The sequence below is a fragment of the Crocodylus siamensis genome, chromosome 1 (genome assembly GCF_052110815.1).
Source record: "Crocodylus siamensis isolate JL-2025a chromosome 1, ASM5211081v1, whole genome shotgun sequence".
Lineage (NCBI taxonomy): Eukaryota > Metazoa > Chordata > Crocodylia > Crocodylidae > Crocodylus > Crocodylus siamensis.
This window is the reverse complement of record NC_143395.1, coordinates 72,069,484-72,094,027: the sequence shown is the minus strand read 5'-3', so window position 1 is coordinate 72,094,027 and position 24,544 is coordinate 72,069,484. Positions and strand designations below refer to the sequence as shown.

Below are 24,544 nucleotides of genomic sequence, written 5' to 3'. Positions count from 1 at the left end.
TATTTAAAACATTGTTTCTTATAAGAAAATTGGTTCCGAGTTACATTCCAACTTAAGATGTAGTTTTCAGGAACTAATTGTATCGTAAGTCTAAGGACTGCCTGTACTTTGAAATCTATAGTCCTTTCACCTGAACATTGTCAGTTAAAAACAACAACAAAGACTATCAAGCAGATTAACTACATCAGTATTGTAGTTTATGAATTTTATTCTCCTGCTGTTGTCATCCATTGGCAAGATTTGATTTGCTTTCTGCTGAGATTTTGTATGGTCTGAAGTCCTCAAGCCTCACTACTTACAGCTCGTGAGACAATTGATTTTGGTGTTGTATGGTAATTAATTTATTCTTCACTGTTTAGACAAGAAACTGTGCCAGCCATCCTCAGATAGGTGAAGATTTCATCTGTTGGATTACCTGCCACCTACTGCCTAATTTAATATTTTTCCTAGGAAAGCTAAGCATTCTCTTAATTAAATCCTAGGTGCACTGATAATTTAAGTAAGCTCTAGCTTTTTTAGACAGGGTACTGACAAGTCTTTCCAGGTGTTTTTCAACTGATTGTTATCCAGAAAAATTTGATGCAAATGTCTACAGGTTGTTTGTTTGGCAGTTAAGGATCATGACTTGTGAAAAGTGCAAGTCGTCCTAACTTTCAAATAGTGAAGCAACAATGATAGACAATTGTTCTATCAGTAGCACAGGCTGCAAAAAGTATCCTTCAAGTTTCTACCCTTTTGCCAATTATGTTCATCAAAGAATACAGGAAGATCACAGATTAAATTATTACTAATCACCAGGTCATCACAACCCTATGCATGACTAACTTCTCCACAGATCTTGAAATTCAAAACTAGTATTTGGCAGATTTCTCAGAAATATTGTCAGCTAGCTTTATTGGAGCCGAAACCTAGAAAACCCAAAGTTTTGCTGTGAGACCGAGGTGGTCTTCCAGAAGAATTTATTTCATAAATCACAAGTCGGATGAGAAATCTCAGCGGGGTTAAACCAGCCATATTCTTTCTGGTTTAACAGCACTCCAAGAGAAAATACTTAATTCTCAGACTTTTAAAGACATACTTGAATTTGTTTGTAGTGGGGCAACATTTGTGATCCAGTCCTTCTGTAAATCACAAAAGTTTAAGAGATTTATTATTTAGAATCATAGAAAAGTGAGACTGGGATGGGCCCAGCAGCATGTAGTCCACCCCCGGCTCAAACCAGGACCATGCCTCTCTAAACATCCCAGCCAGGTATTTAGGAACTTTAACAGATTAAGCAAGGATAGAAACTGTATACTCTTTTGAGGTGATTTTCTTATTTTACCATCCTTGGGAAAGGAGCTGTCTAAATCAGGGCTGTGCAACTGGCCAGAGGGTTATACCCTCCCCTCAACCCCCGCCCCCCCCCCAAAAAAAAACCAAACATCACAAAACAACAAACCTAATTTGTAGTCTCCAGGCTCTCAATCCAGGAATCACTTTCCCCTGGCTGCTACTGCTGCTGAATGTCTGGACTCCCCTTCCTTCCTCCAGCTTCTACTTTCTGCACTTGTTCCCACCCCTGGAGGAAGAGTGGTCCACAGGGCCAAAGGACAATATGGATGGGCAGCTTGGGAGAACGGGTGACCCTGCATAGCAGGGAGGCATCTGGCTGGAGTGGACCATCAAGCCTACATGAATCTTCTGTGTTGCAATTCAAGCCTATTCTTTCTAGTCCTGTGCTCTGTGGCATGGAGGACAACAGATCACCACCTTCCTTATAACTTTTGTATTTGAAGGCAGTCATCAGTCTTCTCTTTTCTAGACTACATAAACTGCATTTCTTCCATCCTTTCCTTGTACTTTGTGTCTTCCAGGCCACCGATCATTTTTGATGTGCTCCAATTTGTCCAACTCTAATAAAGCGTGGGGCCTAAAACAGGACATGGTGCTCTGAGGCCAGTTTGAAATAAGCAAAACATAATTCAAGTTGCTTTTGCATCAGTGTGTTCGCTAAGCATTTCCATGCTTACCATTCCTCCTGAAGAAAAGGACAGAACTTCCAGCCTCCTTATTTATAACAGAAGTTGCTTTAATACTGCTGCATAGCAGTTGCATTTGCCAAACCATTGACCAACAGTTATTCAGACAAATTCCTTTCATTTACCTGAGGTTTCACAAATAAGACTGTAGATTTACATACAGTACTTGTTGCATATATGTATCAAAAGTCTTAATGAAGAAATAACTTACAAACAATAGTACAAAACACTCCAAGCCAACATTTGATCAAAAAGAACATAAGTATGTGAACTTTACAAGGTTTTATTTTTTGCATTACTCTTACAGTCAGCAAACTGTTTTATAGAAAATAAACTTGGAGTTTATCATATTTAAAAATTATCTTTGGCTAAACAAACTCACTCTCTCTTTACACACACACACACGCACAATATTTTACACAAAGGAACCTGTACACGTACTTACAATAGGCATAACATTTTAAAAGTGTTTCACAATTTACAAAAAAGGAATCCAAGTCAGAACTGAAACAGTCATCTTTTTTCCCCTTAAAGCAGAGGAAAAGCTGAGTAGAGAGAAAAAGGGTTTATTAAACAACAAAATCTTGCCTGCTTTGGCAAAAGGAAGGAGGGAACATTGAAATACATTAACTTTTTGTTAGTGCCTTTTGTTCTGTAAGGGTGCATTTTAAAAAGAAAAGTGCCCTGACAAACTTCGAGCAAGCAAACGAAACTCTGCAATTTGTATATGTCCACAGAGTTGTTAATCTGTTTAATCTCCAACAGGTTAAACAATTGCCACAAATAGTTTTTAGGGCATAACAGGGGCCATCTCCTATTAAAACGTCATTAGGTATTGCTTGCATGCCTCAAAGACAAAAATCTGATAAATCAAAAGCGATACAATTTTAGAAGCGAGTAAGACTGAAGGAGACATCACAACCTATGTTTAAATAATTCCTTATAACTTTGTCACAACTGTCATCTAAAACATAGATTACATGCTTTCTGTCAATACAGCACTCATGACTCCACAGGTAACACCTGAAGGCTTAATTAAAAAAAAGGCCTATCAAGGAATAATTTAAACAGTCCAGCAGACTTTCACCTCCAGTACATTACCTCCTGTCCATATGGATTTGATGGCAGAGGAAAAGAAAGATGTACTGGTAGCTTAATAAGTTTTCACTGATTATTTTTGAGGGGGTGTAGGGGGAAGATAGAAGCTAAAGTAAACTGTAAATATCATAAACCAATAAAACTGAAATGTTGAGATTTTAAGGATGACAACACATGCAATTAGACATTTTATGCTAAGAAGTAACTTTGAAAAATGGACCCAGTGCTGTCAAAATATTTTAAATGGGTTTGCTTTTTAATTGCTGTTTGGGGAATGGGCTTCCCCCTAGTCAGTAAATATGAAATCACACTTTATAGGTAATTGCATAACTCCGTTTCTAAACCACTTAAGTCATTAAGTAATACACACTGAATTTGATCCAAAAAGTGTGAGGAAGGGACTATGTTAATAAGCATTTTTCAGAAGTTAATTAGAAAGTATGTCCCTTAATGTGAAATCCAGGTATTTGAGAAACTATATTTAGCAATATTGCTATGATAAAACTGCATTATTTTAAAGGGAAAAGCACAATGTCCTAACAAACATTTGACAGTATTTTGATGCTTCAAACAGATGCAACTTGGCACATTTGTCATTTGCTAGCTGAGGGCAGATTTCTTGAAAAGTAGGCTCCAAGCAGTCCTTCAGGTTTTTAAAAACCATGTTCCATGCTGTCATACAGAAAATTTTACCAGGTGTAACCAGTATCATTACTTTCATTTGACCGCACAAGTTTTCGTGGTTATGTAACAAGTTTCAATGACAGGAATCTCCATCATCTTAAACTGATGCTGCTACATTTGTACATGTGTTTTCTTCTTCAACCACCTTAGTTTGTTTTAGTTCCCCCCCCATCTATTGAGAAACTAAAAGAATGGAAACTATTGCTTATTGAGATATAATAAAACATTTCAACAGTATGTAAAAAAGATAGTTTACACAAACAGTTAACAGTTTAATGAACTCTGTATTCTGACTTGGATACCTCCAGTGGTACCACAATCTGTGTGTACTTGTGCAGTTCATCATTGCTGATGACAACTAAACCCTGTACGACAAGAGCAGCTTCCTTATTAATTACTTGTATTTTGACTTTTTGAACAGCTTCATTAACTGCTTGAATCTTTCAGAAACCTAAGGAGGAAGGGAAAAAGATCACATTAGTAATGTTCTGGATTTCAATATGTAACAGCTCAGATTAATCCTACAGTACTAGAACATTAACTGGACTTTCATGGGTTTTGATACTCTCACCTCTTCCCAGCTGCCATTTGCTTTTGCAAGATTTTATAGGTGGTTTCAAAAGGGTTTATGAGATTTAGGAGCAGAATCCCAAAGAAAAGTCAATGGAAATCACACTCCAAGACTCACTAGGGGGGGACCAGAAGGGTTTGGGAAAGACCTTGTTTCCCCTAGCGCCCCCTAGCATAACAAGGAATAATGGCCACAAGTTGTTGGAGACTAGGTTTAGATTAGACATCCATAAGAACTACTTCAGTTAGGGTGGCTAGGATCTGGAACCAACTTCCAAGGGAAGTGGTGCTGGCTCCTACCCTAGGGGTCTTTAAGAGGAGGCTTGACGCCTACCTAGCTGGGATCATTTGAGCCCAGTTTTTTCTCCTGCCCAGGCAGGGGGTCGGACTTGAAGATCTACAAGGTCCCTTCCGACCCGACTTCTATGATTCTATGAAAATTTAAACTCATTTCTCCAATAGAAAGTATGATGTGTTTTACTAAACTACTGACAGATGTTCAATTTAAGGTGCAATGGTAAGGCAAAGTCATTTGTTATTTCATGGCTTATTCCATGCTCTATTTATAACCACAGTAATGGTTTTATTGTGCCATTAACTGCATCAGTGTATGGCTGGGTTGATACTTAAGATGTAATTAACCAGTTAATCACATCTTAAATGTGAAGTCTGCCAGGGGCTACACTCACTCTCCACCTCTTAGAACATCTGGCGATTCAGGTTTTAGCTAATCCAGTCATTCCACAGAAATGGAATCCTCTGTAGAAGAGAGTTGTGTCTTCAGGAAGTCCTCACTCTGGTAAATGAGTGGATCCACTGATCATTCATAGGAATAATGCTTTGTTGGATCAGTTTCCAAGTTCTTTTAAGACATTTAAAGGGTTTTATATATATATATATATATATATATATACACACACACACACACACATATATATGTAATTTTGGAGCAATATTGACAGATAATTTAGAAGTGCAAATAATAGAAGCCAAAAATGCATGTGCATGTGTTGAAGAGGTAAAGGTGGAGAAAAATGATACCACAAAGCCTAATCTCCAAACACTGAATGCCGGTTAAGACCCAGGGCCAAATCCTACTCCACCTATTAGGTTTGCTAGCAAAATCCTCTTCTATCCCAAGTCCTTTAGAATCCATTAATACATCTTTTATGATAACCTTCTGTTATCTTAGTAGAGTAGCTAGGAGGAAGAGGACCCCACCCACCTTTTGAGTTACAAGTTTTTCAAGGAGTCAAGCAGGACAGAATGAGGTCACACTTGGGCATTTATGTTCACTTAGGCACCTAATAGGGGCACACTGGAATCTGACTGCCAGTCTTTAAACCCATAGTTCATAATGGGAAGTTATACAGACTTAATTCAGTCTATACTATATTGACACGTTGGAAATCATGTACAGTACTGCACTACTAGATCCCATTTTTCATTTTATTCTGGGCCTGTCCTTCAATATATCTGAACCTTATACATTATTTGTTTTCTGGTTGTATGGGAGCACCCCAGACAAGATCACATCCTACTGACATAGCCTATAAACTTAGTAGAACTTTGTGTCAATAATCATGATAAATTCCTTGATGATGCAGTATTTCCCATTTAAAAAAAAAGGCTTTGTGTTGAGTTGGGTTTTTTGAGAGACCCTATTATCGAGGGACTATGTGTTTGTGTAATATTATAACACTGTCTGTATGTGAAATTAAAAGAAAAAGACCTGGGTAGCTCAAATACCAGGACCAGGAGGAAATCCTAGAGATGCTAGATATATATGCTATTACATAAAAAGCTGTGATGAAAGACAACTTGCTAAAGTCAAGAGTGATAGCAATCTTGAGAAAAAATAAAGGGACAAAACAGCTACTCTATCTTCTATATGTACCCCCAACATTAAAACCTTTACAAATGCAGGACTAGCTTGTGATCAATTAAGTGGAGATCATGCCCCACTTACTTAGGAAACAGCCTGTGCAAGCTCCTGCCAAAATTGAGTACAAGCGCCACTACAAAGTGGCTCACTCATAGAAGAAAATCAGAGTTGAGGTCAAGAGAAGGGAAAAGATGGAACCATGGCTTTGACCTGTCCAGACAACAATCAAATCCATAGGATGGGACTGGAGAACTGTGCTGCACCCATTTTTTTTTGTTTTGATACCCCATGTCTCACTTGTGGGACAGGAGGTAGGTTTAGACTACAATTATATCACTAGGACTTCAATGATAAAAGTGCAGGCACACAAGCCCTTCCTTCAAAGCAAGAGACCTCTGGTAAGCCCTATTAATTTTAATGTGCTGCAATCTGTTTACTTGTTTGTCCATACCTTAATATTGCTTACTCCCCAGGAAGCTTAAGAAGTTGTGTAAGTGTCATGGCACTGACAATTTTTAACTCTAGAAGATGCCTGTGGTGAAGGTAACCTGAATGTGGATTCTGTACAACTGGCTACAATGTTCTAAAGGCAGGCAGACTTGTTATGGAGAGGAATGGGCATTCTGTCTCAGTCCAGCCTGCATCTGAGAGGAAAAAAAATGTATACATATATTCCTAGAAGTGCAGTACTTAAAACATGACCTTTCAAATCAGCTTTACTCCAAGAATTTCAGAGAACAGAAGAAAAAAAACTGTTCATGAAAAATATTTTTCAGTTAAACTTTGAAATCACCTTTTTACTCTTTACGATTACGTACATTTTTAACCTGACAAAAAAGATGTAAAACTTTCCTGTTATAGCCTCAAGTTGCCCTGTTTTCTCTTACTGCTGACTCAGCACCAGAAGCAGGGGTTGAGAGATTCCTCTTCCAAACCCCATCAAAATGCATGTGACAAAAATAATTCCTCATTAGCAGGAACTCACACCCCTGACATTTAGTGCTTATGTCAGTACTCCTGGGCAACTAGAAACAGAGACATATATGGTTTCTCATAGAAGAAGAATAAAAATTAGTTACATACCTGATTGGGGCTTTTGTTCAACCTAGCAGCTATGGAAGCAAATGTTCTTCCTGATGGTCCTTTTTTCTGACACTCCAGTAGAATTTCTCGGTCATCATTTCTGCAATTAAAAAATGAGATAAAATGACTTCCAACACCTGCATAAAAAGTCACATTATTTCCAAAGACAGCTCACAACAGTGGCTCTCCCTTTTACTGAGGCAAGGCAGTGATGCTATGGCAGGCATGTACCAAGTAACCAGCTCTCACTCTCTGCCTTTAATGGGATAATAGGATAATACATTGAAGTTAAGCCACCTCAAAACTAAGGGACAGATCCTTATAAAGACTTCCGTCTGAAAGTGGGTGACAGTTGAGATGTAGGTGCCCAAATTAAAAAAAAAAATCATAATCTTCAAAACTCTCTTGCCCAGTTGCTGCCTAATCCTGGAGGTGACAAATTCCTAAACACATCAGTTTTTTGCTAGTAAAGTTGCTCAGATACTTAAAGGTCATCTTTTCAACATATTCAGAAATACCTGTTTTAACAGTGCTAAGAAGCTCCGCACTCAGCTCACGTTAGTCCCATCAGGAAGCTCACTTCTTCACTAATCTTGCCTTTAAGCCTTAATCTGGTAGGTATCCTTTGAGCAGGTCTCAGATTGGACTGAACAGCCTACTCCTCAGTTCCCAACCCCACCCTGCCTTTATCCAAGTATAGGAGACCTAGGTACTATTTCCTGCTATATCTTAGAAGGATCAAACACATTATCTTCTGCTGCCCATGAGAATATCCTTAATGTCATACTACAAGTTTTGGGTTGAAGCAGTTCAATCTTCCACTGAAGTATTTCCACTTAGTACAAAATAATTAAAAATTCACCAGAATGGAAACACGTATACAGAGAATTTGTGTGAATGATTATGAACATGTGCATAACAGCAAGCATAATTCCATACTGTAGCAATTACAGCAATCACCTGGGGAAGCTGAGACCTATGTACTAGTTACTACTCCCAATAACCATTTTACTGTTTTAAAAAGGTAACTGTTTAACCACTGAAGCAAGAATTGAAACCTAGGACTCTCATCAGCAAATAAGTGTTCAAATGATAAGCTATATAATCATTCATGCCATATAATCATTCATGCCACTGCAATCAATATCACCTCTTCCCTCTGGCTTTTTTGAAACACAAGATGGATTTCCCATTTTTTCAAAGTAGTTCTGAAAAGTCGATTGTTTGGGAAGCCCTTGAATACAATACTACAAATACCAAAATAACTGTCCAGTTTTTAATTATTCAGAAAGTACACAAGAGCTCACATTTTGCAAAACGGATTCATACGATTAACAAGATAGCCAAAGAAACATTTCATACTCTTATGAGTTAGTTCAAAAGGGGAAAAAGGTTCAGGCTTCTGAATTAGACTATATTTTGTAAATGAGAAGTTCTTAAATCTTTGACATGTATACTTATTTCAATATTTGTTTTTTAAAACCTGTTCCTGCAAGTGTATGGATAAGATTTCTGAAGAACCAGTTTAAAATTTAAATGGAAATAAAACAGATTTAGAAAAGTTTAAGGGAGTCTATTAACACGGGCTGGAGTGTTCCTGCAGCCATGAAGGTCCAAGAAGCATCTTGGAGGTAAGGATTTTTCACAACACATCTTTTACCAGACCAACTACATAATGTGGAGAGACAATGGACAAATTTAGGGGCATGAAGTGTCCTTCCTTTGGTCACCCTGACGCCTGAAACCTTGTCTAACTTGTCCCAACAATGGAGTTAGCCCAATAAAAAATAACACAAAAAATTCTTGACTCTTGAGCCTGTTAACTCCAAATAGTTTTTTAAAAATAGGTCTTAATGTCAAGGTAAGGTAAGTCAGGAAATTGGTTATTGGATATAGAACCGTTATCCATTAGACTATTAGACTGATCCTAATACAAGTAAATCACTGAAAATCTTTACCTTCCAATGGCTGCTCAGTGTATTACATGAAATTATTTATGGATTTAGACCAATTGCCACTAAACATACATCTGAGAAGGGGAAAAAAAACAAAAACAAATAATCTACTGGCATCTTTACTTGTCAATTTCAGAATAAGAGATTATGGACTAAAAGGGTTCGGAGATCACAATACTCTCCTAACCTAAAGAGCTTTTCCTAAGTAAGGTTAATGTAGCCTCAACCTATAGTAACATAGGAAGTAATAGCCTACACTTGCTACCTGTGCTATATTAATTCTACAGAAACAGGAAATTCCTGTTTCCTACTAAATAAATTGACTTTTAAACCCATTCTTCAAAACTTCCACACTTCCTCCTTATAGAAAAAAAAATACACCACCCTGTTGATCTTCTTACCTTGTCCAAGAAACCACAACTTCTCCCTTCTTTTTAATGATGTTTTTGGCATATAGACCAAGTGATGATGTGGAAGAAGCTGAATTGGAAACCGTAGGATCTTTGTTCTGTGGCAATTCACTCTTTGTACTAGTAGGTGTCTTGGGAGGTAAATCTCTCTCTCCAGAGATCATACTATTTTTATCATTTCCTTCACTGGAAGATTCGGTTTCTTTTCTTTGTCTCTTTGAGTTGGAACTGTCTGCTAAAGACTCCCTCTTCCTTTTTTTGCTAGCTTTATCATTAAGGCTCGTGTAATATCCCAACTCATTGACCTCTGAAGTGGATTTTATTTCAGGATTGCACTTGTTTGCTATGGTCTCACTGGAAAGGTCTTCTGTTAAATCTATGCATGTATTAATATTGCACTCTGAATGTTCTTTATCACCTAGACTTGAGCTTCTTGCATGAGTTTCTGGATTTTTATGATTTAAAGTGGATTCCAGAGAAAGATTACATGAATTTGATTCATTTTCTTTGCCAGTATCTTCTGTCAAGCACACATGTGTATCAACACCACCTTCCAAGGGAAGACCAGCTTCTGATCTAATAGTTATTTCACTTGTGCTTTCAAGCACTTTCAATTCATCAAGCTGAGGCAGCTTGCTGTCTTCACTTACATTTTCATTTCTACAGCTATTTTTGTTTGATGGCTCACTAACGGATTTAAGTAAGTCAGGAATTTCTTCTTTTCCAGTAGCATTACGTGGCTTCTTAAAAGGCTCAAGCAAAGCAGGACTCTGTTCTTGTCCAATGTTGACATTATGCAGCTCATCGGTGTTATTCAGACGTATCCTAGGCGCTACTGTTTCCTTGACAGTTGCACGTATGATACTCTGATGATCCATTTTCATTTTGGCAGATTCAATTAGTTCCTTTCCATTCTTTGTTACGGTTGCTGGAGACTCCTCTGTTCTAGTAGTCTGTTCAAGGATTTGCGATGTAGACGGCACCGCACGCCTTATCTTAACAATGAAATGATCATTGGATTTCTCCATTATTACTGCTTGCATTGGCAGGCTGGGGTGACAGTGAAAGCCAGGAGCAGCAGGCCGACCTGTCCATGAAGAAGAACAACTTGATCTACTACTTGAGTTATCAGATTCTAAAGCCAAATGAATGTCTTGTTCAGTGGCATCTTCCTCCTCAAGAAGAGCATCTTCACTATAATGTGCACTAAGAACTCCTTCAGGAGTAGAATTGGATACATTTTCAGGTTTCAGAAAGCTAAGGTGAGCATCTGATTTCAACGGTGATGGAATAGTTAAAGAAACTGCTAGATCTTCAAGGAGGATAGAGGAAACAACCGACTTATTCTTTTGTAAATTGCATTCCTCATCTTTGCCTGAAGTTGCATTTGTGGGAACCTCAAACATACAGCTTTCATCCAGAATATCTGGATCAACTGGGATATGAAGTCTAGATGATAAAGATGAGACTCTTACAGGTGAAACCACAGGCCAACTAATGTCTTCTACAGGTCGAGGTTCCATACAGACCTCCTTTGGAAGCACTTCTTCTATAACAGGAACAGGATTATTTCTGTATTTATGACTTTCTAGAATCCGTTTCTCTGGTGTCCGAAGCTCCCATTGATTTCTATCAATATTGCTAATGTTTTTTTCCAAAAGATCAGAGCCTTGCAACAGACTTTTGAATATCTCACCCATTTGAGCATCACTCACCAGATTAAACGTAAGGCTAGATGTCTGTTGTTCTGTGAGAAGTTCAAAACTAAAATCAGACTTGTTAGCATCTCTGGCTATCTGTAAGCCTTCCTTTTCAAATATCGTGCCTTTGAATGGAGTTAGAGTACCTTGTAAGCCATTTTCCTTCGGAAGCTGCACTTTGGTTTGGGAGATCCTTGTATTATCAATGGCATTAAAATATTTTGTAACTGCACTTTTTGGTGCATCTACTGTATTTTTGTCATCGTGAGACTTAGATGATTGATAACTTCGTTTAGAAAGGACATAGCCTTCAGGCTTTTGAGATCTGACTTTTAGGACCTTTTTCTTGGACTTCTGTAAATCCACTTTATAACATATTTTATGTTTTTGTTTAGTTACTATTTCAAGCTTTCCTTCATCACTCTCACTTCCTACACTTACTGCATCACAAAGCTTTACTATAATCCGCCTTATCTTTTCAAATAAGTAATCAAGTTGTTCATCCACAAATTTCCACAACTGCTTTTTCATATCTGACAGGTTTTGTTCAAAGAGGCGATCTACTGTTGCATTCTTTTTAACTTGCTTAAGTTTGGATTCTATAGTGTCACACAGATTCAGTTTTAAAGTATCGCCTAATTTTGACATCTTGGAAAAGTTCAGGTACTTTATCAATGATGTAAAATTCAAAATGGCTGATTCTATAATTCTGTGAAAGTGCTGAACTGGGAAATGTATCTTGAACTTCATATAATTTTTCCTTATCTGTTTTCGTATAGCTCGCAACATCTGCATAATTTCTTGTACTGTAGAGGGTTCAGCAATAACTTGAACTATTTTCTCAAGGCATGTAATGCTCACGGTTTTATTTTTTTTCATTTCCTTTGAGGATTTGGTCCTGATTTTATATTTTTCCCTACTTTTTTTAAAGCTGTCTTTTTCAGAAACTAATTTTCCATTATCTTCATTACAACATGCAGTTTTATTCATTTGGTTACATGGACTGCTGGTCAAATTATGTGTTTCAGGAGAAGCTCTTGCTCTTGATTTCTTCCTATTTTCGCAGTTTCTAGCTGGTGTAGGTTTTTCATCCTCACTTACAATTTCCCCTTCTTCTAGTTCATCGGAGGATGTGCTCAGCTGGGACTTCATCTCCAAGTGTTCATCAGATGTAGAAACTGGCTTTTGATTTTCTTTGTTCACCTCATTTGACAGGTTCTTTGAGGGACAGACAACTGCATTTTCAACAATTAAATCTATAAAGAGAAGATAGTGTGTTAACAACCCAGAGACACACAGAAGGCAGATATTTTGAAGAAAGGCAGAAGATTCAGTTATTTAAGTGTTCACTTACAACAGAAGGTAGCAGTTTAGAAAGTCTGTTTAGAATGATCAGCTCTGCTCAGTATGGTTTATCTTGAAATGTGACAGTTAATAGACAATATCCTTCAGAAAGTAGTTTACAGATAAAGCATTACAACTGACATTAGGCTTTAAGCTTACAAACTAACAGCAACTGCTTACAGAGATTTCATTAAGTGAAAATGTGGTCTGCAAAGAACCATATTGTTTCTTAATGAAACTCAGTAATTCCTATTATTTTGGACTTTTCTCCATGTAGTTATTTATTATGATTACACTGTACAAGATTGCATTTTTTATATTAACTACAACTATCATAGATTAAATCAGAGCTGTATAAAAATCGCATTTTCTTTTCCTTAAGAGTTTTAACCAAAAGGTCAAAACATGCAGCATAAATCAGTTATTTACTTTTGCATTCTGTTATCTACTGTAGAACTGCCAGATGTGATCTAGTGTTTCCTTTTGGCTTTAAAAGTGCACAAATCTACCAAATAAGAGATTAAATTCCATCATGCCATACCATGAAGATGGTTGTAAGTTTGTAGCTCAGGAGCTAATAGCTTAAGAAAAAAAGAGGACTCCATATAAATACCTTTAAATGGAACTTCTATTAATTTTGAAAGACCTTTAGCTTAGTTGCTTGATTTACAGGAACAGGGGAGGTGAGAGGGATAAAAGATTTTGTTATAGACTAAATTAAAAATTGTGTTACATCTCTCTTAACAAAATCAAAAGAACCTATACCTCTTTAGACTTTCCCTTTCTTTATTTTTACCCCGTTTATACTCAATTTAATGCCATGTTACAAAAAAAAGAGGCAACAGCAACCCCAGTATAAAAATAGTAGCACCTAAATGTGGAAAACAATAAGTAGTAGAAACTATTTGATTAATTAATTATGTTAAACACTCTGCATATCTGGATATTGCTGTAAAAGAAAAAAAAAATGGAACTAGTCCTCAAGTCTGAGAAACAGAGTTCCATAAGGACATGGTCACATTGACCTTTGCAGAAAGCATGTGATTATGAAAAATGTTGTCATACACATGAAATGGGGCTAGAACTCTCTCTTCAAGGAACAAACTAAACATTCCAATAGAATACTAACAGAAAGCTGAAGTTAAAACAAATCCATAAACCAGGAAATTCAGACATGGGATTACCTACTATTTCCACACCCTTACATTGTTATTGTACCTGTGTTCCTATTCCCCCTTATATCTGTGTTAAAAGAGTTTTTATTTCAGTTTCACCACCTCTCTAGGTTACCTGTTCCAGCACTTGAATACCCTCCTTGTAAGAAAGTTCTTCCTAACATCCAACCTCAGCAGCCCATTGCTCCTTGCTCTGTTGTCTGCCACAACTGAGAACAGTCCAGCACCATCCTCTTTGCAACCCCCCTGCAGGGAGTTCAAGGCTGCTATTAAATCCCCCTCAGTCTTCTCTTCTCCAGACTAAATGAGCTCAGTGCCCTCAGCCTCTCCTTACAAGTCATGTACCCCAGCCCCCCAACCATTTTTACTGCTCTCTGCTGGACTCTCTCCAAAGTGTCCAATTCCTTTCTGTAGTGGGGGGCCCAAAACTGGACACGGGACTCCAGATATGGCCTCCCCAGTGCTGAATACAGGGGAAGAATCATTTCCTTCAATCTGCTGTCAACACTCATACCAATGCAGCCCAGGATGTCATTAGCCTTCTCGGTGACAAGGGCACATTGCTGGCTCCTATTCAGCTAATTATGTACCCCAATGCTTTATGATTAGTGAACAAAATTCTCCTTCCCTTTAATCCTAACTCATATTTATAAAACATATTTATTAACTTAGCATCATAGAAAATTAGGGTTGGAAGGGACCTCAGGAGGTCATCTAATCCAACACCCTGCACAAAGTAGGACCATCTCCAACTATATCATCCTAGCCAAGGCTTTGTCTAGCCAGGTCTTTAAAACCTCCAAAGATGGAGATTTCACAACCTCTCTGGGTAATCCGCTCCAGTGCTTTAAATACCCACCTAGTGAGAAAGTTTTTCCCAATATCTAATCTAAACTTCCTATGCTGCAACTTGAGACCATTGCTCCTTTTGTTCTCTGCCACCACTGAGATGGTATACAAATGTACATTCAAATTGATTTATTTAATAGAAAGAATGGCCTTTTCATCTAGCTTACACCTCTGCAAGTTAGGAGAGCCTACACATGTGCAGAGAGGCTGCTACAATGCATTGTAATTACAACACGTCTGAGCACACTCAATTAACTGAGTGGGCTAGAGCATGGTAATTACCGCACTCCAGCGTCACATGTATCAGTGTCCCCATGCTGGAAAATGGTGACGGGGCACTTTAACTGAAGCTCATTCAACAAGCTTTAGTTAAAGCGCCCCTACCACCATTTTTCAGTGCAAGGACACTGATACATGTGATGCTCTGGGCACTTTAATTACAGCGGCTCTCAGAGCTGTTCTAATTAAAGCACCCCCCTGCCTCCCACAGCATGTCTATACACTCCCATGAGATCAAAGTTCTAGTTTCGACTTTCCTTGTAGACTAATCACTTAGGACTATAGATTTAAATGTATTTTGACACTTAAAATTTTAAACAGGCACTTGTGAAAGCTCCTTTAAGCACTTATTTATATTTTAGGCAACTAAATACATTTTAAAACCTGGTCTTCAGTGCTTTGTCCCAGTTTCCCAAATTTAAAACAGATACTACTGAAGCTAGTCAGAAAATGGTCCCTACCTTTGAAAAGTTGTTAGGCAAAAATGAAAAACAGAAATATATCAGTCAAATTCCAAAACAGTCAGATTCTGAAATGCCACCATGCCAGGCTTCTACTCTGTTCTCTAGGCAAAACTTCCTTGTTGAACACTTCCCATGATGGGCCAATCTCTTCTTCTGAAGGGGGAACATATTATAGCAGCTGCATGGTCACAGTGTTTTATGAGATGATGTCAAACTGCAGTCTGATTCATACGGAAATGGCAGCATAAAGCACCAGAATTGCATTGAAATTGAAAATATTTCTGGTTTGGATCTAAATATTTTGGTTTGTAACCACTTCATTTTTCAATAACAGCGGCAAAAACAACTAAAATCGATACAAATTGTTTTTTGCTGACTTTTCATTTGATCAAAACAAGTTTCCTGCTGAAGAAGAGTTCAATAGAAAAAAAACTTTCAACTAGCTCTAGGTATTACTTACTATTTATGCCCTACATACTTGGCTTTTGGGAGGCCTACTTCACAGATACTTAGAGAGCAATAAGATCTTGGAACATAAAAAGCCACAGAAATCTAAAATGTGTCACAGATTTACTAGTAAGAATTCCATAATTTAATTTGCTTTCATTCTTCATTTAAAATAGTTTAAATCTTTGTTTAAAAATATTAATTAAAATACATGCAAAGAAACACACACACGCACTTTGTTATATAATGAAGAACCTGCACACGTACCTTGTAGAATCAAAGTTAAGATGATCACCAAAACATAACATCAATTTTTATGTATCAGTTTCTTTCAAATAAGATTCTAGTTCCACACGAGTGTAGACTCATAAGCATTAATGTCTAATTGGCTACAGGTGTTTCATTTTGCAAAGACTCCAGTATGAAGTACACATGCAAAGGGGACAGATGGAAAGGAAAAAGCCTGTGACAGCTCAAAAAGAAATATATTCTCAGGATTTAAATCTAAGAAAAGCTTAATTATACTTTCCATTAATGCATTATTTTAGATATTCAAGCAAAAAACTTAGACAAAAATAGATATGAATACCTTTATTACAGCTTTTCACAAGTCCTTTGCAAGGACTTTCCATCTTAAGTGCTTTAGCCAAGGGTCGCATAGGACTGCTCAGTGGGCTGATTGCCTTTGGAATATACCTCAGGTGATTGAGATCAATGCTCAGTATTGAACTCTCATCTTCAGCAGAAACTGGATTGATTTCTCTTTCTTGAATTTTAGAATCCATCTCCTCACCAACAGAAGATGCAATTACACCTATATCTGTTTCAGATAAATTTGGGTCCAGGTTACAAATATTTTGGTCAATTACTGGAACATCACCGTCAAATGGCTCAGATTTATTTATATCATTCTTGTACTGTACAGATTTTGAAATGCCGTCTTCCTCAGCAGGACACACAAAACTTTCACCAGACAAATGTTCACTCACATTCATGACCTCCATTAATGAGTCTGATTTCATTTCTCTATTATCTGCAACACTGAGAGTCTCCATATTATCAGAGGTTATGGTCTCCAACTCATCCAATGGAATTTTCTCAGGTCGATTTTGATCTACACAGATCTCTAAATCAGGAGCTGTGCCCATTTTATCCGTCTCCTCCATCTTTATTCCAGACTCAGGCAAGGTCACTGTATCACCAACAGGTAATTCAGACTCAATCCCCTCCAGAGTTTCTGCCAAAGCCTCAGATTCTGCCACTTCCAGGGTTTCTGTTAAAGCCTCAATTTCAATTTTCTCTCTGAACTCAGAAACAGGTGCCACTGGTTCCAAATTTGTTAGAACTATATTGTCTGGAGCCTGTAATGATGACTTGGTCTGCTCTGTTGAATCAATACTACTAGACTGGACAAATACAGGATTTTCTGCTCGTACTGGTGTCTCTCTACTACATTCATCGCTGACCTTTTTGGAATCTGTTTCAAGTGCATCTGTTTGACAGAGACACTGTTTTTTAGCAGGAGAAAGAGTTAAGTTGAGCTTTTCCATAAAACTCAGCTTTAGGTCTTTGTTTTTTCTTTCAATCTGATTCTCTTTACTTGCATCTATTTGCTCTTTTAAGCCATCTGCAACTTTGGACATTTCTTCTGGTCTAGGAAATTTGTTTCTCTCATGTCTTGTAGCATCTGTAGCTTTCTTGTATTCTTTTAAAGGCTCATGTGAAACCTCTTTTGTTACTTTTCTTTCACTTCTAGAATGTCTGCTTTCTTCCTGACTTTCTTTCTCCCTTTTTCTTCTCTCTTCAGTACGATGTCTCTCAGATTTTGAATGCGTTTCCCATTCATGTCTCCAGCTACTTTCCTTAGAGTGTGAGTATTTGTGTTCTCTGCTGCTGGAAGTAGAAAGTGGGGATCTTCCTTCTCGAGAATTATGATCACTTGCTCCCCTCTCTCTTTTGCAATCTGTCTCCCTTCCTCTTTTACAGTCTTCTGTGTGGCATTTACTTGATTTGTGCGAGCTCCTTGAAGTTTCACTCCTTGAGTGTGGACTATTGCCTCGAGCAAACTTCCTCGGTGGTTCTTTTTGCTTTTCAGCTGACTTACTTTTCTGTCCAAAGTTTTTTTCATCTTTATCATATGTTTTAAGGTCCTTTCTATTCATATTTTGGGACCTTTCACTTCTTATATCACCATGAGATTCAACTCTTGTTTGAGATCTCTCCTTAGGGGTGGCTTGTTTCTCCCAAGAAGTAGTATACCTATCTGTTCGGTTTTCTGTGGCTGGACTAGATTTGAGCTTTGTGCTCTTACTTTCTTGCTGCAGCTCATTTTTATCGGATTTTTCTGAAAGCATTTGCAACTTCCTTTGAGACTCTGCATTCCCTTGTTCACTATCTGTACCATTACTAGTGTTCTGGTATGCATCTCTTTTGTATCTGTTGTCATTTCCCCTGCTATACTGTTCACCATTTTTCACTTCCTTTCTTCCCCACATACTATCCTTGTCAGAACAGTGTTCAGAGTTTGGGGGATGCGTACGGGCACCATCACTGCAATGTTCATCTGAAGGATATCTGAGTAAATATGGTGTAGTTCTTTTTTCTGAATATAGTTTTTCATTCTCTGAATTGTGAGGTGAATAATTGTGATGTGCATCTTTAGAACAGTCATTTTTCAGTTTATGATCTGACCTTGTATTATCAACTGAAGCAGCTCTGAAATTAGAATCTTTTGATTTATACGTGTCTGAGCACCTTCCATTAGTAGATCCTGGAAGGTATGTTCTAGTGTAGTTACTTCGATGATTTGGAAATTCTGAAAGCCTGTTTGTGAACAGAAAGATATATTAGTTTTAAATATTATTTAAATTTAACTAAAGCAAAAAGTTAAATGAAACCCTGGTTTGTTCTTAAATATTTGTTTAATATTAATAATTACAGGATAACAAAGCTTAATGTTTCTGGAAAAGATTCCTGTATTATAACATTTGTTTTGCAGAATAAAAAATGAAGGTTAATACCCTAAGTTCCTTGATCTTTCATAATTCACGACTCACACCTTTGATGCACTTTGTGAATGCTCAGTCTGAAGGATGATTTGGCTAAAACTTATATTTAAAAATATACTTTTTACTAAATGAATGTCTAGAAATTTAAAAGAAAAGGACATAGTCAATCGACTTGTCCCTACAAAAACAGATTTTGTGGTGAAATCTCCCATCTGTTCTAAGTTTCAGTTTTGTTATTTGAAATGACCATTTCATTGCCAAGCAATGAAAAGTTATAAGCACCAGGGCCAGATAAGAGAGGCTGTATCAAATACATTTAGCCCTAAGATGTACATACGCAACTAAAAGTAAAATGTCAGAGAGAACTCAGCAAATATATTATTCTGCACATAGCAGAGGTGTATTATGATCACACTTGGTTACAGCAACAAGTAAGTATGCAATTGCAGAAGTGTTCAATCTTTGGCCCATAGGTCAAATGCAGCCAATGAAGCCATCACATCTGGCCCATGGGGCATGAAATTTGGCAGTGGGGAAGTAGTGGCCATCCCCACACAAAATTCCCAAACCCCAAGACCCGGACTACTGGTCATATCTGGATTGGAGGGCCAGGCCACACCCACAGTGGGCTGGGTTGTGGCTAAGATGCCCTGTGCCCCCCTCTATGTGGCCAGATAGTGCTAACTGCACTGGCTAGGATGCCAGATTAGGACCATCATCAGAATCCAGCCCACCAGAAAAAAAGGTTGAGCACTATTGAGCTATTATATTTGGAACATGTGGCAAGTAATGAAAACCACGTAGTAAATTACAATAACTGAGCCTTATCTAGGTCATGTGTGCTATGGCTGCAAAGTCATCAACAGAAAAACAAATGTACAGCCTATGCAGACCGCACTTGTTAAAAAGGTCACAGTTAAAATACCTAGCTAAAGACACATACTTTTGTACCACAACCAATATGTGGCACTCCACGAAAACGGCATGGCTGAAAATAAAGCCAAGTTTCTTAACCTCTTGCAACTAATTCTAAAGGGCACCTATAAAAGGGCTCCGACAGTAACATGGACCTACTGGTAGGATGTCCATTTTCAGAAAGTCTAACTAGAAACTGAATTAAAACATTATTTCCAGGTCAAGAACAAATTTGTAGGAAACCAAAAGAAAAATAAGTGTATTCCTCTCAAAGAGAAAGTGTCTCATACCCTGAATTTAACATCTCCCCCTGCCATTAGATTATATATATATGGAAAATGTGTAAAGTTATTATAATTTTTCCAGATATAGAATCAAATTATTGGAGGGTGGTCTTAAATTCATCCCCTACTGCTATACTAAGGAAAGCAGTGGCTGAGGGGGAAGAGGGAGAGGAGTCAGGTAGCCCTCTTGCCTTTGCAACCTCCTTACTTCTTCCCCTTGCAGCCTTCCAGCACCCCCTATATCCAGCTCCTCATAGCCTCTTCCTCTCCCTCCCCACAGTCTCCACCCCTTCCTTCCACTCCCCAGTCTCTTCCCTTCCCTTATCCCTCCCTTACTATCAGACACTACTCAGGCTCCAGTCTCACCCTGCCAACCATGCAGCTGTATCAGCACTGCTGATTGGCCTGGCAGTGGACAGAGTTTCCATGTTCTCCATGCCTGGGAGGGAATCCAGTCTGAGCCTGAGAGTAAGGGAAGGAGGCAAGAGCCAGATGCTGCAGAGGGCAAGCACGGGGCAGCAGGAAGCTGCTGTGGGTCTGACTCTGGCCCTGACCTGAGCTCAGGGCTTGAATCAAAACCATGGCAGCCACCTGCAGCCCCCTCTACTTTGTATGTAACTTTAAGATGAGGGGCTTCCCCGCCCCAATGCTGATGTGGGGGGGACACCTAATCTTAGATTCAAGTAAATATGCTATATACTTTTCCCAGAGCATAGGGTGTGATATTTTTACGGAAACTGAATTTTAGAAAAAAGTTATTGTGGTTTCTGAAGCTATTTCCCTAAAACCTCCTTCCATTTTTTTTTTGTTTCGTTTTCATTTTGAACTATTTTGCAAGTGTTTCTCATGTTTATTCTTTTCACGTGTGCCTAACCTTTGCTTTGTGCTGACATTTATTTTTGTCCTCATTTTTATTTGAGTGAAAACCTGGCCTGAGACAAAGTCAGACAGAAGTCTATGTAAAAAATTATTTCAGGTTAAGTAAAAATTCTAACTTTTCATATTTTTATGTTAGAAATATGAACATAAAAATGTTTATTTCCACTATACATGAAACCTAACTCTCTGCTACAGTGACTCAGTCAGGTTTCTGGGGCTCTCTGTAGTGCAGTGAGATACTATGAAGGGTGCCACAAAGTGAGGAGACAAGCAGATAAGTGCAGGCTCAGGCTATTCTCTGCTTGGCCGTGCTTGCAGCTACCCCCGCTTGATTCCTCTGAAACGAGGGAAGTATTATAATAAATAAGTTAGTGTTTGAAATAGGGTAATATCAATTCACAAAAGTTACGAAGAGGTACCTCAAGTTTAAAAAGATTTAGAGCCACCAGTCTACTGAAATACAATCTCTTTTCAGGCCAAGTGAGAGCAGCCTGATGGGACTCTAAAGTATTTGAGCCATTCACCTACAGGTGCATCAAGCCTAGAATTTTTTCTGTATTTATGTCTGGGACGTCTTTTAACTGCAGAAAAGCCATGTCTTAATACAGTAGAGAAACATGTCAAAGGGAATAGCATTTCCACCAAGAGCTAAAGACTATGTAAGTTAGGTAGCCCAGCAATTAAAAATCACATGGATGCTTACATGCAATGCAAACATGACGGTATCCAAGAAATTTGTAGGAAATCACAGATGAAGAATCCTCCATTTAGCTTTCACTCAGTATTTATGTAAAGTGCCCTATTCACACAGCCAGTATGCTTAATATCAGAGTCTGTGATAATTTTGTAATAAATAAATGAAATGGTGATTCTTATACAGATTTCTCTTAAGATTAAAAAATGATTACCCTCCCTTCACAGATCTGCCATTGCTAAAGATTTTTGGTCATAGGGCTAAGACTGTGTTGTTACAGGAATTTCAGAATAGTTTAATTCTAGTCATGCCCTTGTCCTGAATTCATCACCATGGCATCCAAATATACAGTAGTTTGCAATATATGCAAAACCAAGAGATTTCTCTGGACACACTTCAGCTGCAGTATAAATTAAACTGCTCTTATTAAATATTTGCCCAAAATGTTACTGTCAAGACAATTACAGCAGTGCCTCTACCTCCTTCTCTATTAACTCTGGACAAAGTCCTTACAAAACATCCTAAAATGAGAACATAATTTTAATGATTGATCAAAAGATGATTTTTAAATTATGACCTTCAGTTTATGACTCAACTAGCAACACAGAGAGCCTGGGGGAATACCCCTAGAGTTTCTGATAGTTGACTTGAAAGGCAACAGTAAAAGCTGGAAGTTGCTATTCTCTTTTAGGACTTATAGCAGCAGAGTTTAAAAGTATTTTTCAAAAGAAATGAAAACTTTTGAATAAAAAAAAAGAAAATTATCGAGGGCTAAAATATTCAGCTCAAAGTTATGAAGAAAACTGCTGACCAGTCATAGCAACCAAGTGAAAGAACTAACAAAGACCTGCCTTCCTCTGTTTATCAAATGGCATACTACTCAAGTATATTCAGAAGGACAGTACCTCATGGCAATTAGGATTACAGGCAGCCCCTGCTTAACACTGTTTTGCTTAGCATTATTTTGCTATAACACTCATTTTAAATTGATACCAGATTCCACATATTACTCAGTTTTTTTTAAATAACGCTTGCAGTCACCATCTTGGGTCATTAAAAACACTTGCGGTCACCACCATGGGTCGTCAAATACTTTCCATTTCACATAACGTTGTTTTTCAGGAACTAATTAGGAGTGTTAAGCGGGAGTTGCCTGTACAAACAATTTAACCACTCTCCACCTCATTCATAGTGCTTCTAATAATCTTCTTTAGGGAAGAAAGACTACTGCATAGGCTAGGTGCTAATCACCTCCAGCACTGCAATCATCTGCTTATGTCAGTGAGCTTTTTCCTTGCAAGATTTTGAGATGTAAATAACATTTTATCTTTTTTTTTTCTAATGGAAGAACTAATAAACTAAGTCACTGTATCACACAGGAAGTCAGCAAGGGAGACAAGAGTTTAACTTATATGATCTAAGTCCCAGTCCAATGCCTCAACCTCAAGAGTCAAGAAAAGTTACAGCAAACTGCTGTCCATTCTATACATCAATACTTTTAACTTCCCAAGCTTCGACAGCCAGAGTATGACAAGTTGCTAAATTCACAGAGCTCCCTACCAATAACAACAGAAATAGAGCTCTCTAATACCTGGCTAAAAGACTAGCAAAAATCCACAGGATTTTATAAAACTATATTCTGAAAATGATGCTACTCTGAAGCTGAAACATGGATGAAATACTTATTGCACTGAAACAAATGAGGGCTGACCAGATTATGCAGGAAGTTAAAAAATATGGCTCAGAAATGTGGATGAGCACTTGGTCAGCTGCTAAGTAGAATCCTCAAGATTTCAAGCTGGCATTTAAGACAACGCGTTATGTATGCATTTCGTGTTAATATACTAAAATTAGTTAAGTACGCAAATGTATACTAATGTGCGATTTTTCCTCTTGCCAATTTAAAATATGCTCGTAGCATGTAATGGATGTAAACTTATGGTCAGGCAAAAAGGAAGTCTTAAATTAGCTTAGTCTACTGATACCTTTGGTGAAGATTACTGATTTCCTCATCCTTGCGATTAATTTCCACTCTGGCTGTTTTGATAAGTGCTGAAATATTCTTTTTAAGGGCCTGATTTTCATTTTGTAGAATGCTGTTCTACTTGAAGGAAAAGAAAAGATACAGAATTATCCTTACAAATATTCACCCAGGTACATGAGTAAAGCCAACATGAGAAAGCAATTAGAAAGACATTAGTACATAAAAACGTACTAAAAACATACTGAAAATTACATAGAAGTCAAAGTGAATAAATGGCCTCTTGGTTGATATATTTCCTATAAAAGTCAAATTTTCCCTCCAATTTCTCTTCCTTCTAAAAATTATTTTAATGTACCAGTTGCTAACAATGAAACATGTCTTAAACTGAGTACCCATACAGCTGTATTCCTAACCCCCATCTTCCTTTCTTGCTTTATCCCTTCCATGGCTGCTTGTTTTCACTGTCACATGAACTGTAAGATTTAACTTGTAAACTCTTGGCAGCAAAAAAGCTAACTTTGTCTTTTGTGATTTGCCTAGCCCTCTTGAGTGCTATGAAACATGATTAAAATGCTGAGAGATTATATTCTCATTTTACTCCTATTTTATTATAGTCACCCTCTCCTGGATAGCGTTATTGCTTGCGACAGAACAGTTACTGTTGTGAGTATGAGATTCTGTTCAGCAGAAGAGAAAATGAATGATGTAGGAACCAATTTTGAGGCATCAAAAAAACCTTCACCTCTCATTAGAATTAGCCGAATCTAAGTGCTTAGCACCACAATGCATCTGGATTTTACTTGCTGCTTTAAGATC

General features: G+C 37.8%; 1 protein-coding gene across 7 annotated transcripts in view; it reads right to left on the bottom strand.

Annotated features, from left to right (window-relative positions):
* Positions 1-2,055: 2,055 nt before the first annotated feature.
* The window catches only part of CASP8AP2 (caspase 8 associated protein 2), a 31,879-nt gene continuing 9,390 nt past the window's right edge, over positions 2,056-24,544 (bottom strand). For all 7 annotated transcript variants that reach the window (XM_090036668.1, XM_090036652.1, XM_090036628.1 and 4 more), the window contains 5 exons: positions 23,730-23,845; positions 16,554-18,787; positions 9,698-12,662; positions 7,342-7,441; positions 2,056-4,254 (listed from right to left, as the gene is read on the bottom strand). In XM_090036668.1, coding sequence (XP_089892794.1) covers positions 4,198-4,254; positions 7,342-7,441; positions 9,698-12,662; positions 16,554-18,787; positions 23,730-23,845 — 5,472 coding nt within the window. In that variant the 3' untranslated portion in view covers positions 2,056-4,197. The remainder of the gene's footprint in view (positions 4,255-7,341; positions 7,442-9,697; positions 12,663-16,553; positions 18,788-23,729; positions 23,846-24,544) is intronic.